The sequence below is a fragment of the Anser anser genome (genome assembly GCF_964211835.1).
Source record: "Anser anser genome assembly, chromosome: 2".
Taxonomy (NCBI): domain Eukaryota; kingdom Metazoa; phylum Chordata; class Aves; order Anseriformes; family Anatidae; genus Anser; species Anser anser.
In genome coordinates this window covers 114,966,160-114,983,940 of record NC_139721.1, presented here as the reverse complement: position 1 = coordinate 114,983,940, position 17,781 = coordinate 114,966,160, and the positions used below count along the sequence as shown (strand labels likewise).

The window sequence follows — 17,781 nt, the reverse complement described above, 5'->3', positions numbered from 1 at the left end:
AAGAGAATAGATTGGTGCCTGCCCCTCTACTCCCCCTCATGAGGAAACTGTAGACCATGATGAGGTCTCCCCTCAGCCTTCTCTTTTTCAGGCTGAACAGGCCCAGTGACCTCAGCCGCTCCTCATGTGTCTTCCTCTCTAGGCCCTTCACCTTCTTTGTAGCCCTCCTCTGGACGCTCTCCAGCAGCTTTACATCCTTTTTGTACTGTGGTGCCCAGAACTGCACACAGTACTTGAGGTGAGGCCGCACCAGCGCAGTGTAGAGTGGGACAATCACTTCCTTCGACTGACTAGCAATGCCGTGCTTGATGCACCCCAGGGTACGGTTGGCCCTCCTGGCTGCCATGGCCCTCCTGGCAGCCCTGGAGGCTGCCATTTCTTCAAATGTGTCCTGAACTTTGGGTGCAACACTATTCCAGCCATGTCCTAACATGTCACTTGGGAAATGGAGCTAATCCACTCTAGTTTTGGTTTGCAAACATTTGGTGTGTGATTGCTGCTGCTATGCTCTATTTTGTTGCTTTGTAGTAGTAATTTATTAACTACATCTATAGCGGTTCCAAAGGTATCTTTGCTTTGGTTATGATTGTGGTGGTTTTACTCGGGTGGGCGGCTGAGCTCCACCACAACTGCTCTCTCACTTCCCCTCCTCAGAGAGGAATGGGGAGAAAATACGATGAAAAGGGCTCGAGGGTTGAGATAAGGACAGGGAGATCGTGCAGTAATTATGGTGATGGGCAAAACAGACTCAGCACAGGGAGACAGTAAGATTTATTACCTATTACTAACAAGCTAGAGAAGCGAGAAACAAAGGAAAGAAACTAAATGCACCTTCCCCCCCATCCACCCTCTTCCACCTCCTCCCCAAGAGTGGCACGGGGGAACGGGGGTTATGATCAGTCTATAGCGCTTCTCTGCCACTCCTTCTCGGTCACTCTCGTCCCCTGTGCTGTGGGGTCCCTCCCATGGGATGCAGTCCTTGCTGAACTGATCCGGCGTGGGCTGCCCACAGGCAGCAGCTCTTCAAGAACTGCTCCAGATATGGGTCCGTACCACGGGGTCCATCCCCCAGGAGCAAACTGCTCCAGCACGGGTCCCTCACATGCAGCAGCTCCTGCCAGGTCACCTGCTCCTGCGTGGGCTCCTCTCCACGGGCTGCGGCGTGGAACCCTGCTCCACCGTGGTACTCCATGGGCTGCAGGGGGACAGCCTGCTTCACCATGGTCCTCACCACAGGCCCCAGGGGACTTCTGCTCTGGCACCTGGAGCACCTCTTCCCCTCCTTCTTCACTGACCTTGGCGCCTGCAAGGCTGTTTCTCACTCCTCTCACTCGCCCAGCTGCTGGGTGGTGCAGCGGTTTTTTCCATCTTAAATATGCTCTTACAGAGAAGCAAACAACATCACTTATTGGCTCGGCTCTGGTCGGCAGTGGGGCCCTTACCTAACATGGGGCAGCTTCTAGATTCTTCTCACAGAAGCCACCCCTATGGCCCCCTGCTACCAAAACCTTGCCACGTAAATCCACTACAATGATAAACATAATTTCTTGATATATATATATACATATATTTACAATCTGCATGAAAGTTCTTATTCTAAAACCATGCTACTGGAAGGCAATGTGACTTTTTCAAAGTTCTCTTTTTTTTTTTTTTGCAGTGCTGTATTTAGTGATGCAACATTGGAGTTACAGCCCCAAATAGATTTTTGTGCTTCTTCAAAGAGATTTTAATTTATCAGATGGAATAAAGTATGTTTACTCAGTCTTTGGTGTTACTATATCACTGTTTTGGTCGGGTGACACTTTTAAGCATAACACATAAATTAGCAATTACCTTTTCAACAAAAATCTGGGAAGCATTTTCTGATTTTATATTTTTCAGCATATGCTTATGACTATATAGGACTATAAATATATTTTCAGAAACAAAAAGTGTGCAGCTCTTTGTTGTCATTCTTATAACTCAGTTCTGGAGCACAGATGTATTAAGATGCATTCACTATAGTATCTTGCACATTACCTGTGTAAACTTAGTCTCGAACCAGCAGCCTACTGCAAATTGTTGTCAAAATACAAAAAAAAAAGACTACCTCCATCAAAGAGCATATAGTTAGTTTAACCTGTTTGATAAGAGATGAGCAGTGAGTACACAAACAGTAGTGTGAAAAAAAGGTGAGGAGTAAATAAATGGAAAAATGGGGACAGAAATATAAATGTGGTTCAAAAAATATTTTCGTTCTTCTGGAAAGAATGTGCATATATCACTCCAAATGTATTTGTTAGTAAAATTTTCAAATTTATCCTAACATTTACGTCTTTTCCAGATCTGATTTAAAAAAAAAAAAAAAAAAAACACTTCCGTTTATCATGTCCTATGAAATTCTGTTAATTTAATCTTATGATTGCTGTATCATTTCTCTTTATTCTCAAAATCAAATGCTGTATTGTTGATTGTAGACTATGCTGTCTTGGAATCTTGGCTGGATTTTGTTCTTGAGTGCAGTCTGGTTAATACATTTCACATGTTTTTGATTTAGACTAAAAAAAATACATACTTTGGCAAAACATTAAGGATAATAGGGAAATGCTTGGATACTAATTTTGATTCTTGAAACTTGAGGGAGTTTTACAGGCATTTTGAAGAAGGTGCTATTATAGGTCCGAGGTCAGATTTTACCATGGTATTTTAAATTACTGGAGGGGGAGATGTCTAATGTAAGTAATAATAGTAATTTTTAATATCTGACATGAAAAAGGAGCAGGAGTTATTCTACAGAAGAAAGTGATGTGCACTTTGAAAGGAGAATTTCTGCAAATTATTTTTACAATAGGAACTGTAGGACTGCATGTTTTAGAAGGGAACAAGACACAAATGCCATTGAGCATGGAAAATGGTGAAACTTAGTGCTCAAGGTCTTCCATTTCCTAAATGTTTCTAATATTCCACCTTATCCGGTAAACATTTGATGATAACTAACTTGCTTTGTGTGTGCATCCAGTACCAACAAACTTGGTGCAAAAATAAGAAAATTGGGTCTTTAATTATATGTAGTATTGACAAAGTTGTGGTTTCTGCTTTTTTTCTTGAAACTTTAAACGGATTCTTTAGGTTCTTAAGAAGGAACATTTAGATAGATCATGGATCCATGATTACCATAGTTAACATAAGGGTAGAACAATTTTTATTTTGCAACATGTTTTTATTATTTTCTGCCTGAAATGGGGAAATTTTCTGTTTTTCAGGCTTCTTCAAAGAATGATGTTTTAAAAGTCTGCAGAAAGGAATATGAGGTATGTATGTGTGTGTGTGTGCATATATCTTATTAAAAGTCATCTGTTTTATAAATTCTGTGACAAGTGTCATGTAGAAGAGGGAAAGTCTAGTCTTCTCATGTAGTAGTATGTCTGTATATACTCACTTTCAACCAGATGTAAATTGCCTCTCTGCATTTTTTGTGAAGTACAATCACTTTCTGTGAAAAGGGGCTTGCCTTTTTTTTAGACTTGCATATATCTTAATTTGATTGATAAAGATGTAGCTTTCAAAAGGGAGACATGGATTCTAAATACTTTGTTTAATAGGAGTTCTGATGAAAGTAGCATTCATTGTCAGGAACATTTTGAGTTCTGTAATGGGAGATTCAGCTTAAAAACGACCTTAAAGAAATAAACGCAGGAAAGAGTAATCCTTTAAGTAGTCTATCCTAATATATATAATTCAAAATGAATAATTTTTGTTAACATCAGTGAAACTGCAAATGGTAGCAGTTATTTCTATTGTTTTACTCTTAAAAATAATTGTTAGGATATTTTCAGAACTCTGCCTTCATCTGTATTCTTTTTAACACATTTTGTAGAAAAGTTATTTTGCTAGGACTTTTTCACTTTCAATATTTCTTAATTAAAAGCCAGATTCCTCCTCCTCCTGCACACTCATCCATCCCCTTTCCTCCTGCCTACTGCCCTGAATTAGTTAGTCCTATGTAAATTCAGCTCTTAATAAACAGTCCAGGTTATCAGACAATTCTCTGTTTTCTTGATTTGGGCAGAAATACAGCAGTTTTCCTGTTTTCCAAGAAACAATAAATTCCGTGTTTTTTTTTTTCCCTTTCATATTTCTGTCTAAATCTAGAGAGTATTTTCCTAGATTCTTCACTGTTGAAATTAGTATAGTTTGTTCTCTTAAAAATGAATTTTAAGTAGTTCTGTCTTCTCTCATGCTGTGATATGCTATACTGTCAACATCTGTAAACTTCTCCTCTATTATGCTGGTCTGTTTCCTTCTTTTTTTTCTGGATTTCTGCATTGCTGTAGGAGGTTGGCCAATATGTGTTGAAGGAGAACGGGAAAGGAAAGGTAAGAGATTAAAGAACACCTACAAAATGGTGATAGTCATCTTATTTACTTTCCTAGGCCTTTTTCCAGTTTTTTATCTGGAATTTTGGAAAGTGGGATCTTGCTGTTATTGCACAGAAGACCTTAGCTCTTTCTACCTGTGCAACACCAGAAGAAGGAAAGGCAGAAAAATTATGGAAGTAGATATCAGTTTTCCGATTGGTGAAGAAACAAAGAGAACTTTTTAAATGAGCACTAGGAGCAGTAGATACCGATTCTGTGTTAAGGAGAGAAATGAAGTATGTGCAATGGTAGATCTTCAGTTATTATATATTTTTGTACAAAAATAGAACTTCCTATGTATCTAGGCTTATAGGTACACATAAAAAATAGTACTTGCTATGCTCTGAAGATACCTATTGCAAGTATAAAATTCAGGGAAGTTTTGCCGAAGGTATGAGATTTGAAAAGCTGCTTCTGGAAGGAATCTGCACTTTTTTTTGCATCCTAGCCATTTTTCATTTTTCCTCCTTTTTTTTTTTTTTTTTTTTTAGTTGATGTCTTGGTGAATGTGGCCTGCTCCTTATGTAGTCTTCTGAGTAGCTTCTATATCTGTGACTAGTGCCATACTTTGTTTTCAGTTGGGTTGGTTAGGGAAAAAATGAAGAACTGGGAAGGGAGTGCCAAGTTAAAACACTAAATGACAAATAAGATCAGAAACTGCTTGTGAATCACATAAATGCAATGTTATACATGCTGCGTTGCCTTTTGCTTAAGAATCCATATTTGAGTCACTTAACATGAGGATCCAATTTGAGAATTAGTTTATTAATAAATTATTGAGGTATTGAATATAATAAAGATATAACTTGTAAGTAAAAGCTAGCTGAATTAAGAAATATAAAGGTGTAAATCGCTTTTTGCAAACACTGTGATAGCATACTAACTCTTTAATCTTATACAATCACTTAAGGATTTCACAGAGAATTTACAAAATCTTCTTGCAATAGTTGACTGAACTGTCCATAGTACTTTTCCGTGGTCTTTAGAGATCAGGGAAGCAACTTCATGACATACACTTTAGCTTCCCACTAAGTCAGTGAGAACAAAGAATGTGGTAAGTCTTCAAGGGTAAGGCACAGGGTTCAGAGCAGTGAAGGAAGAAAACCACAAACCTCCAGATAGTTGTCACAAAGAAGTTGCTAAGCAGTGTCTCAGACTGTGCAATAACAGAATCACTTGAACGCTGATGTGCCAGCTTTTCACAAGATTAATTAAATATGCTTTTTCTGCTGATCATAATTTTCTGGATTACTTTTACTGTAAATGTTAATGTAGCTTGTGATTCTTGTCATTTGGAGATTTTACACATTTTAGAAATGGATCATGGTGTAATTATCTGTTCATTTTTGATCAGTACATTGAGGATTTTAAGCAAGCCCTATTAAGTGTCTTTTAATTTCAAGTAGCACTGCATACAGAAATTTTTAAAAAACAGCACAACATCCTTGAGTATTTTTTGGATGTTATTAGACATTATTTAGCTTCCTTTGAAAGATGTTATCCTGTTATTCTTTTTCCCATCTTCTGCTTCTCAGATACTCATTTTTGTCATGTTCCTTTTCTCTCTAGTTCTGTGCATCTCATCACCTTTATCTTTCACTACTTCTTCCAGCTTTCTACTATCTTGCTCTAAAAAGAAGGTAGGTAATAGTCAAAGAAGAAGAAAGAAGTGGAAGCTGTACGGATTGTATGTAGGATTTTCTGATTTTTCACTTTTAAAAGTTTTGTGTAAAGTTAAGGTTCTTTTTTGAATAAAACAAACAGAGTATGCACTTGGAGGAGTAACTGAAAATAATTCATAATGCTTGAAATAAACTGTGATAAGTTTATTACTGAGTTTAAAATCACATTTATTTCTATTGTGCATGGAAACAGGAAAGCTAAAATTTTTATTAGATTGCAACTCTTGAGTCTTTACACTGCATACCAAGTTCCCCTGAGTTCTCCTCTCTGCACATTAAGGACTTCAGTTCTTACTTTTCTTTTTTTGTCTTAAATAAGGCATTATTCAAATGTTCTATGTTATTTCACTTCTCTTCTTCAAGCCTTTTTTTTTTTTTTTTGGACACAGTGGTGAACACTTTTGATGTCCCTGGACTGTAAAAAGGTATTTTTGCTCTCACAGATTTGAGCAGTGTTTAGTTTAATTTGGCTTGTGGTTTTCCAACAATTTTTAAATACAGAAACTTCAAATGCAAAGCCTGCAGCTTCAGTTGCTGCAGTAAGTATTCAGAAATGTATTAATTGTGCTACACTACTGGCAGGTTTAATCCTCCAGGATCATATGATCCTGCTTTATGCTGAGGTTTTAGTGAATTTTGGCTACCGATTAGCCCTTCTGAAAATATGCTGCGAGAAGTTTTTAACCCTTATATAATTGTAGGGATTACTCACAGACAACAGATTATAACTCAAGGTTCTGTTTAGAACATAGTTCGGTGAAAGGTTCCAAAATGGTTTTAATGAACCCCTAAAGCACACAGCTTATTTGTGGCTTCTGGAAGTACTGCTTAGGAATTCTGGGCAGACTTTGACTCTGTATACCACACATTATAGCTAATAATATTGTGATCTTCTATTGCATTTTGTTTCTGTTCCGTACAGTTCAAAGAAAGTTGATTAAAAACAATGATCTTGCCAAAAATGAAGTTCCAGTGATTAAGTTCAAATTTACCGTGCTAGTGTTTTCATTTTTTTACTGTTTAACATAATCGAGGAAAATCTTAGCCTTAATTGTTAATTTTTGCAGGTTTTAAAAAAAATCTAAACAGATGTCCACCATCATCTGAAACTTCAGCTGCATCCACTAAACCTTAGTATGTTAGCTTCTGACTTTAACTTGTATTGATAAATTCTAAGTTTAAATGAAGTTGAGAAAAGATTAACAGAATTTAAAGTGCTTTGCTGTGTGAGAGTAGCAATGAGTTTCCTGCTATATTTTTAACTGAAAGTAATATTTCTAAATTAAGATGTCCTTATTTGAATACGATCTGTATTGAGATACTTAATGTGGTTAGTTTTCCCAAAACAACAGTACTAAATGTATATGTCCACCAGAGTTAATAGAATACAGATACCATTATGATTTTCAGGAAGAAAAATAATAATTGTTGTGGGGAGGCTGCTGGGGGAATTCTCTATATTTTCTTGTGCAAAAGAACAGCTTCACTGTTATTTTTCATTCAAGAGGCAGACATTTGGAAAAAATGGGCATGTGATATGAAAGCATGCCTTATGATGCAAAAGAATTCTTTCTTTTTAGCTCTATTTGTATTTGTGTGTTTTGGTTTTTGAGCCGTTACCTGCAGCTGATGAGCTCCAAAAAGAGCGAAACCAGTTAGGTCCTGCAGTACTGGCTATGGTGAGGAAGACTGGAAAGTGTTCTCTGCTAGATAAACTTAAATTGCCTTTTTCAATTTCCATAATGCAACTGTTTTCTTAAGGCATACACACTTGTGTTGGCTGAGTCTGCCTGTTACTTTCCATTCCTTCTGTCTTTAGTCTCATTTGTTTTGATGACCAATTTCAGCAGTTGTGTGTTTTTTTTTTGAACAACCAACTGAAGTATCTTTAAGACTTCTCAGATGAGATCATTTTACAAGTAGAATAAATAATTCTGCATTTGTTCTTTAAATTTCAATATTACCATCTTTGTTCACTTAATATTTTATTCATGAGTTGAAAATGGAGTTTTGGGGGTAGAGAGATTATACTATTGGCTTTTTATCCTCATTTTCACAGATCTTGGTGACGTAGTTTTTCCTTTAAGGCAAATATCCTTTTCTGCTCTTTTTGTTTGTTAGTTAGTTAGTTTGTTTGTTTGTTTGTTTGTTTGACTTTAAATATGTCTTTGTTTTATCTTTTGCTCGTTTTTTCTCTGTCTTTTCTCACAGTTCACTGTTTCAAGAGATTTTGGTAGGCAATTCAGAAGGAAGCTTGAATGGGCAGAAAAGTTGCTGATATCTTAAATATGATTGCTGTTTTATAAAAGAGATGGGGATTAACCCTGTATTCTATAATGAAGTTACAGTTAGTAACTCAAGACAGACTATGATGGTCTAAAGCTGTTATTAGTTTTATTTACAAACAGAGGACATATATACATATATACATTAATTTTTCTAAGATTTTCTCATGTCTGTATAGCTATGCTTCTCGCACATGTACCTGTATTTTCTGGGAAACTGAACAGTTGTCCAGAGCTACATGAAGAGCAAATTCAGCATCTTAATTATCACTGTAACCTGTGGTGGCTACAGGTTACAGTTTCACAATATGGTGAGTTGCTTCAACAACTCAGTGCAGCTGAAGTTCTAGTTATACGAATACACTTTTGCGTACCTTATTCTGAATCTGGCATCTTGCAGGTCGTTCTAGAAGATTATTTAAATTGCTAGCACAAGAGAAAAATGCTTTCTGCAGGGTTACTGGGAAAAATCAGGTCATGAAAAGAAGAGTAGAGTCAGAGCTGGTGTGAAGGCATACACAAATTATACAACCAGAAGCATGGAGAGAAGAGTTGAAAACAAAATGGAAAAGGGAAGTAAGACAACCTCCTTTTAATTGCAGTATTAGTATTATTACAGTGATTCAGCAGTCTGTGGAATGGCAGTTTCCAAGTACAGAAGGAGGATTGATTACCTGGTATGGGGATCGTGTCTGTCTTAGAAGAACAGAAAGGTTTTTAAAATAGGTAGAAGAGGATAATTTTGTCTCAACTTGAGCCCTTTTTCATAAGAGAAATACTGGTACTCCATAATCTTCTCAACATTCTTCTCTATTTTTGTCTGTGGTTATAAGCTGAGCAAAAAAGGGTCAGTGATCCTGTTATTCCAAACAGCTTTTTAATAACTTATTTTATAATATTCTACTTTTAATAATGTGACAAATCTTACCTGAGTTTATAGCAACTTTACATCGTCATTCTACACATTGTTAGTGCTAAATGATAGTATGTTCAGTACTTAGGCTGAGGTCTGTCTGTCATGGTTATATCTTTTCAGCAGCCTCTACTGTTTTTGTGCATTAATTCATACACAGTTAGTGTTGCTTTCTGCCAGGCTGTTTTGTTCACCGTGTTCCAGTGCTTGGTACAGGATGGGTGCGGAATCTAATTTCAGAAGCTTCTGAGGACAGTCAGTCTTGGATCAGACTGATGTGGTGTGTGGCAGCAGTTCCTATCTTGACAGTTTTTTTCTTCTTTAATACACCAAAGGTCCCAAAGAAGAAAGTACGGTGCTATAAAAATGACATGACCCTGTAGGCAATAGTATACATCAGTTCTTTACAGATGTAGGATGATGATTTTGTGTACACACAATCATAAAATGGTTTGAGTTGGAAGGAACCATAAAGATCACCTAGTTCTAACCCTCCGTGAAAGGAAACGTGTTGTGTTTACGTGAGTTCCCAGCTCAGTGTAACCAAATACGAGCAAGCTGCTTCAAAGGAAGTCCTCAGCATTCAGATGTTGCAATTACTGGTTATGGTTAACTCATAAAAATGAGTTAGCCATGGGGAGATTACTTTGATATTGACTTTGCTTTGCTCTGTAATCCTACCTAGTAATCCTACCTAGATTAGACTTCAGGGGAGAAAATAAGGATGCTGCCAAATCAGATTGACCCAGATGATCTCCAAAAACAATGCAAATAAAGAATTTGAATTGGGGGGGAGGGAAAGAAAAAAAAAAAACGAAAAATAGGAAATATGATTCTTAATACATCTTCACTTTAAAAAATTTAACATGTCCATCTGTTTGTAGCAATACAAATTTTCACAAAAATATCACGAAGATTATTGGGGATAACCCACTTCCCAGCAATGTAGTAAATATAAGTAACTAACACAGATGAAAATTCTCGAGAATTTTCATGACGGTTTCTCATAATAAAAATACTGTTCACTTTTCCTTTCTTATTTTAGACCTACACTTTTTTCAGTATTAATCTGATGAACTCTTTGAATATTTTATTATACTTAAGTAGCAGTGTTTAACTTGTTTCAAGTGAAGCAAAATATCTGGTACTTTTGTAAGATCAAGTTCTACAAGCTGTTCAGCTTGAGACAACCATTTTGTTTTCAGACTTGAGTGAGGCTGGGTGTTTTTGCTAGCTGGTGAGCTACCAAGCTGATGTTAGGTCTGCATTTTGAGGTCTTTTCTTTAAAGATTGTAGCACATCTTGGTTTAGTACAGCAAAACATCAGATTTTAATCCCACACTGTGTGAGGATCAATATTACAGTGTTTGTTTTATTGTCTAGATGTGTAAAATACAAATTTATATAATATTGGTGACAGGGGAAACGAAGGTGATCAGGAACTTTATGAAGATGTGGATTGTGTTTTGTCACTATGTTAATGGGTTTGATCAGTTGATAATCATGTTTGAACAAGCGTGGAGAGTGTTTCAAATTTCTCTTTTTCACAATCATGTAATTTTAAAATATTTCATAACTGGTAGATGCAATTTTAGAATTTCAGCCTCATGGCTTCATCTTTCCACTGAGTTCCAGAAAGTGTATAAGTGCTACCTGTTTTCTCAAGAAGAGATCAGTTTTTCATGTGGGGAAGATGATGGTTGTTCTGGGCAGGAGTTCGATATGTAGTTTTTCAGTTTATTGTCCTGTGCATTACAGTCTTCTGAAACCAAGCGATTGGGTATATGTCTTCCCCCTTCTGTATTTTAACATTTTGTATAACTCCCAACTGTACCATTTGGGTGCTATAGTTTGTGTTTGGGTCTAGTTTGGGTGTTGATAGCATGCATTAGATTTTAATTGCTGTTTAGTTTTTTGAGATTTTCTGTTTGCATGTGTGCATGTGCAGAGTTCTTTTTTCTCCACATAGATCCTTTAAAATTATCATACAAAAACATTTTGTTACATCCAGTTCTGTTTTTTCTAAGGTGATCTAGCAGAATCTTCCTATTACTTGAATATATTTCAGTAACAGTGTACACAGTACTTAGGTGACACCTGATCTTTTCTTTCATTTAGTGTTTCTGTATAGTGTTATTTGTTCCAATTAAATTGTATTAGATGAACAAAAAATAAATGTTAGTTCATGATAAGAAATAACTGGGCACCTAAATGTTTATTTGAAGTTTTCAGGCTTGTAATGCTATTTTTGTTTTGATTTCAGAATGCTCTCTTTAGTTGTATTAACAGAAATGAAAGTAAGTATGTAATGAATAGTTTCTTTTTTTCTTTAAAATGTAAGAACTTCTGGAGGTGTACATATAACAAATCACATGGATTCGGTTCCATAGAACGGCTAGCCACATGCATAATTATTTTTGTTCAAGTGATAAGAGGATAGGACTGTTTATATAATTGCTGTAAATTTTTAATTTATGTATCTGTATTTGTTTTTTCTGTCGTATTTTGAAGATTGCTTAGAAGATCATTTCTCCTGCTTTATTCACTTGATGACTGTTAAGTAACAAAATTGAGTTAGATATAGGTGAAATCTTGCACCATACAAGTGTCCTGTTGCCTGATGTCTGTCTACAGAAAATGAAATAGCAGGACATAAAGAACTCAGTGTCTCAGAATTAATTTCAGTAGTAGTATTTCTCAAGAACAGTGTATTTAATAACAGGGAAAAAATATATGAATCACAATGATTTAATCTCTTTTTTTTTCTTGAAACAAATTTTGGGATATTGCTTTCATATTTATTTGCTTACCATTGGTATTTGTCTACTAATTCAATTATAAGACAAAACTAGTTACTTTAAATAAGAAAAAAAAACATCTGAAGATAAAATTCAGCTGTCTTGTTTGTGACTTGAACTTGAATTCGAGATGTATTTAGGGACTTTTTTCTCCAGCTAAACCAGAAAAAGATGCTTTGGCTAGTTACAGATATTTCCACTCATTCTGTAGGCAGATTATTTTAATGGAGTTTAGGAGAGTTTGGTCTTTTGTGTTTTGTTTTTTTTTTGTTTGTTTTCTCCTCCAGTAATATCTTGAGCATCATTGTGTGGGTTACAGACATGCTCACTAATTTATTCCTCTGTGTAGGAAACCATAGATTTTTGTTTGTTTGTTTGTTTCCCCAGTGGGGTCAGTCTGTTGCAGTTATGCAGGTCATCATACAAACTGTCGGGAATATTGTCAAGCAATTTTTCGGACAGACTCATCTCCTGGTCCTTCACAAATAAAAGCAGTTGAAAATTATTGTGCAACTATTAGCCCTCAGCTAATACACTGTGTGAACAACTATACCCAGTCATATCCAATGAGAAATCCTACAGATAGTAAGTATAAATTTTTTTTCTTTTCTGAAAATTTTCTTTAAAAGTTTGAGGATTGTATAATTTTTATATAAATTGTTATTGTATAAGTTTATTATATAAACTGTATTGATACATTTCTATGTAATGTAAATATATAAATGTATGCAATAACTTTTGTTTTTAGGTACATTACTAATTTTTCTGTTTCATTTTTGTTTTTTTTTTAATTCTACATGTCAGTTCCATTCAGAGTTGATTCTGTTTGCATTTCAAAGAAGTGATGTTATTTGAAATAGAATAGAATATAAAATAGTTTCAGTTCAAAGGCACCTACAAAGATCATTAGACTACTGTGGGGCTGACCCAAAATTGAAGACTACCATTATGAGCATTCTCTAAATGCCTCTTCAACACGGACAGGCAGAGGTCATCAAACATTTCTGTAGGAAGCCTGTTCCAGTGTCAGTGTCTGACTACCCTCTCAGTAAATAAGTTTTTCCTAATGTGTAGTCTGAACCTCTCAAGCTGCAGAGTTGAGCCATTACCACAGATTTTGTCACTCGATACCAGGGAGAAAAGATAAGCACCTCCCTTTCTATTTCCCCTCCTCAGGAAGGTGTAGAGAGCAGTGAGGTCACCCCCAACCTACTTTTCTCCAAGCTTAAACCCAGTGTCCTCAGACGCTCTTCATAGGACATGCCTTCCAGCTCTTTTACCAGCTTTTTGCCCTTCTCTGGCCACTTTAAAGTACCTTGATACGCTTTTATATTGTGGAGCTCAGAACTGCACACAGTATACAGGGTGAAGCCACACCAATGCTAAATACAGATCACCTGTTTTGACCAGCTGGCTGTGCTGTGTTTAATGCACCCCAAAATGCAGTTTGCCCTCTTGGCTGCCAGAACACACTGCCGACTCATTTCGAGCTTACTGTCAACCAGCACTCCATGATCCATTTGTACGTGGCTGCTATCCAGCCACTCATCTCCCAGTCTGTACCCGTGTCTGGCATTACTCTGTCCCGGCTGCGGAATCTGACATTTGTTCTTGTTAAATTTCATGACATTGCTCCAATCTATCTAGGTGCCTTTGCAAAGCCTCTCCTCCCTCAAGAGTTTCAACAGCACCTCCCAGTTTAGTATCACCAGCAAAAATTCAACTCCTGCATCTATATGATTGATAGAAAGCACTGAACAGAACTGGCCCCAAGACTGACCCTTGGGAACACCACTAGTGACTGGCTGCCAACCAGATACAGCCCCATTCAGTCTGAGCTCTACCATTCAGCCAGTTCATCACCCAGTGTAGCATGAGCCTGTTGATCTCACAATTGGACGATTCCTCCAGAAGGATACGGTGAGGGACAATATCAAAAGCCCTACTAAAATTATTATCTACCATCTTACCTTTGTCTACTGTGTGGATGATCTTATTATTGAAGAATAACAAATTAGTGAGGCAGAACTTTCTGTTCATGTTGACTGGGCCTGCTGATTCCGTTATCTATCCTTTAAGTACTTTTCAGTGACGCCCAGGATAATCTTCTCCATAACTTTTCCAGGTACTGAAGTCAAACTAACAGGTCTATAATTTCCAGGATCTTTTCTCAAGCCCTTCTTGTAAACTGGGATAAGGTTGGCTATTTTCCAGTCAGTGAGGACTTCTTCAGAATCCCAAGACCTTTGGTAAATTGTTGAGAGGGGTCCAGCTATAACATCCACTAACTTCCTCAGTACTACAGGATGAATCCCATTAGGCCCAGTGGACTTAAAAATATTCAACTGGTACAACTGGTTCCTTACAATTTTGGTGTCCACAAATGGAAAGTTTATGCTCCCTCAGTTACAGTCTTCCAACTCAGAGGACTGGGCAACCCAAGGGCCTATCATTAATATTAAAGACTGAAGCAAAGAAGGCATTAAATGCCCCTGCTTTTTCATCATCCCTATTTGTCAAGTGAGTATCTTCATCGAGTAATGGTCCAGTGTTTTCCATAGACAACCTCTTGCTATTAGCATACTTAAACAGCCTTTTTTGTTATCTGAAATATCACTGGCCAATTTTAACTCTAGTTGAGCTTTGTTTGTTTGTGTTTTCTTCCTGCAAGTGTGAACTGCAGCTTTGTAACCTTCCTGTGTGGCCTGACCTTGCTTAGAAAGGTCATATTCTTTTTCTGCTCAAGTTCTATGAGTTCCCCGTTCAGCTTGTCTAATGCCCCACTTGCTTCACTTGCAATGCACTGGAATTGCCTGCTCCTGCGTTTTTAGAAGGTGGTTCTTAGAAAGTGACCAGCTCTCATGGTCTCTCCCCTAAGCCCTGAGAAGCAGGTTCCCAGGGGACCCTGCTACCTAACTTTCTGAGTGGTTTGAAGTTTGCTCTCTTAAAATCCGGGCTAAGAACTCTGCTGACCATTTTCCTTATTTCACCAAAAACTTAATTATTTAAAAAGAAAGGAAAAAAAGTCCTATAACATTTTTCTCTGAAGGCTATTATATAGCATATCCTGGTGGTTTTTATATGCTCGAGAAATAACAGTTTTTAATTCTTCAACAGGTTTGTATTGCTGTGATAGAGCAGAAGACTACGCTTGTCAGACGGCTTGTAAAAGAATTCTAATGTCAATGAAAACAGAGCTTGAAATTGTTGATGGACTTATAGAAGGCTGCAAAACAATGCCTCTTCCTCAGGATCCACTTTGGCAATGTTTTCTTGAGAGTTCAAGATCTGTTCACCCAGGAGTCACTGTGCACCCTCCACCTTCAACAGGTCTTGATGGAGCTAAGCTCCATTGCTGTTCTAAAGCAAACTCTTCGACATGTAGGTCAGTATCTCTCTACCTTTCTTTCCAATTGTGAAAATGCTTCTGAAGTTGTTTCATGTCAGTCCTTTACCCAAATCCTACTGTGTGAGTATGTGTGAAATGAGTTATGTGAATTCTTAGAAAGGAAGCAGGTTTAGGTAATCCAATGGGTGTAACATTATGTCCAATACTTACTACTTGTCTAAAAAAAAAAATACTGTTCTATCAGAGGAATCACACTTTTCTCGTTTTTAGAACTGGTTTAATTTAGCAGACACACTAAGTTTAATAAAACCTGTACCTTATCTTACTCCTGGTAATATCCAATATTGCAACAAGCTGAAGAAGCCTTAACCAAATGCTAATGAGAGCCAAGGGGACAATGAACAGTACAAACTGTCTTCTGTTCACAGCATGTTATAACCCTAGTAGTATTCTGTACTATATACTGTTTAGATTTTTATCAATAAAAGATAACGCAGGGTATCTGTTAATTAAGTAATGAAAGTAACTATTCCTACATTTAAAAAAAAAAAAAGAAGAAAATAGGTATATACTTGCAAATAAGTGTTATTGGGGCCTTTTTAGTTTAGAGTGGTCATCTGTCTGCTTTAAAAAGATGATTATCACATTTTAAATTCATCAATTTAACATTGATTTTTTTGAGCAGTTACTACTGTTTGTATTGAAGTTTTCATTAACAAAGCAGCAGACCGGACTGCAACAGGATCTTACAGTCAGCTTCGTTGTAGAGCTCTAGAATTATATTACATAGAACATTGTAGCATCAGACAGTTGATACAGTATCTTTTGCTTATATTGATCATCTTTTTTTAATTGTTCCTTCCCTCACGTTTTCAATATGCAATTAATTTTAATAATACAATGAGGTTCCACAACTTCAGTTGGGTTGGGGACAATTGTAGTTTGTGGGTTATTGCTGTGAACAAAGTGGACCTGGGTATTGTTGACACCAGAAAACATCTCAAACAAACAGTACGCCTTATTCAAATATCAGGGCAAAGGAAGAAGTGTTTTGCTTGTCAGTCTTTTTTGTAGCAGGATTAGGTGTGATCTGAAGTTGAAGGATGGGATTAGCTGTTCGTTGTTGTGTCAACGTGATTTATTATACGGCATTAGTTCAGGTTTTCTGAAAACTGCAGCAGCATATTTATGTTGGGTATTACAGTTTTATATTCAGAAGTCTTTCAGTCTTACTAGTTCAAAGATTTGCTAGCATTCTTAAGCAAAACTGGAAAATTTAGAAAACAGTGGAGAGTAGTTACTTACTTTGAGCACAACATTTGGATACTCCTGCAGACTGTGTGGGCGCTAACATGTTTCTACAGTGAGTGTAGACTGTTGGGATCTGAAAGAGACTATAGTCTCTGCTATAGCTGAACAACAACTGCTTTTTTCATTTGATTTTTTTCTTATATATTTTTTTCAGAGAGCTCTGCACAAAACTTTATAGCACAAGTTGGGGCAATTCACAGAGTTGGCAAGAATTTGATCGCTTTTGCGAGTATAACGCAGTTGAAGTTTCCATGCTGACCTGTTTAGCAGATGTACGTGAACCTTGCCAGCTGGGATGTAGAAATCTTACTTACTGCACCAATTTTAATAACAGGTAAGAGAGAGACACTGAATATTTTATAAAAGGAATTTCTGTGCTTCAATTAAAAATTTTTCAGTCTTGTTTTGAGATTGTATATAGCTGTCTTTCTGATATTTTTTCAGATAATTTACAAAATAAATCATTTTTCTTTAGAATAAACTTTTGGAATTATAGTTAGTCAACATTACAGAACTTATTAGAATAAAAGCTAACTCATGAAATTGTAAAATGTCATATATTACTAGTACATTCCTCTGTCTTAACATATTAATAAGTCATAATTGCTGCAATATTATATATTATAAATAAGGTAAAAATGCTTGTTGAATTTACATGTTACTTGCTAACATTTTCCTAAGAGGGTTCATATGTCTTCCTTTTGTTTTCCTATACTCTGGGGGAAAATGCGTAATTTAAAAGTGTTGTCTGAATTTGTAATTGCAAGGTTACGAGCTAAATAGTGTTTGAGTTTCAAAAGTACATTTAGTATTTTATCAGTTAGCTTTTAGGGATCTCTGGATTTCTTTGAAATACCTAACAGACATGCCACTGTATTCTCAATAGTAAAGTATATGTGTGATAGATGCAGCCTGGGCAAAAATAAATGACAAATCAACTTGCATTAGTGATTCACCGAGAAACATTCATACAGATTTTCAGAACGTTCAAAATACTTGCTTTTAAGTCAACTTCCTTCAGGTATGAAAAGCTTAAATGATAT

The 17,781-nt window shown here is 36.4% G+C and overlaps 1 protein-coding gene across 3 annotated transcripts in view; it reads left to right on the top strand.

Annotated features, from left to right (window-relative positions):
* The window catches only part of RECK (reversion inducing cysteine rich protein with kazal motifs), a 60,044-nt gene that overhangs the window by 21,359 nt on the left and 20,904 nt on the right, over positions 1-17,781 (top strand). For 2 of the 3 annotated variants that reach the window (XM_083825870.1, XM_083825872.1), the window contains 6 exons: positions 3,246-3,293; positions 4,317-4,358; positions 11,544-11,577; positions 12,466-12,663; positions 15,196-15,463; positions 16,893-17,072. In XM_083825870.1, the coding sequence (XP_083681996.1) occupies positions 3,246-3,293; positions 4,317-4,358; positions 11,544-11,577; positions 12,466-12,663; positions 15,196-15,463; positions 16,893-17,072 (770 nt within the window). The remainder of the gene's footprint in view (positions 1-3,245; positions 3,294-4,316; positions 4,359-11,543; positions 11,578-12,465; positions 12,664-15,195; positions 15,464-16,892; positions 17,073-17,781) is intronic. The other variant, XM_083825871.1, reaches the window with a different exon arrangement.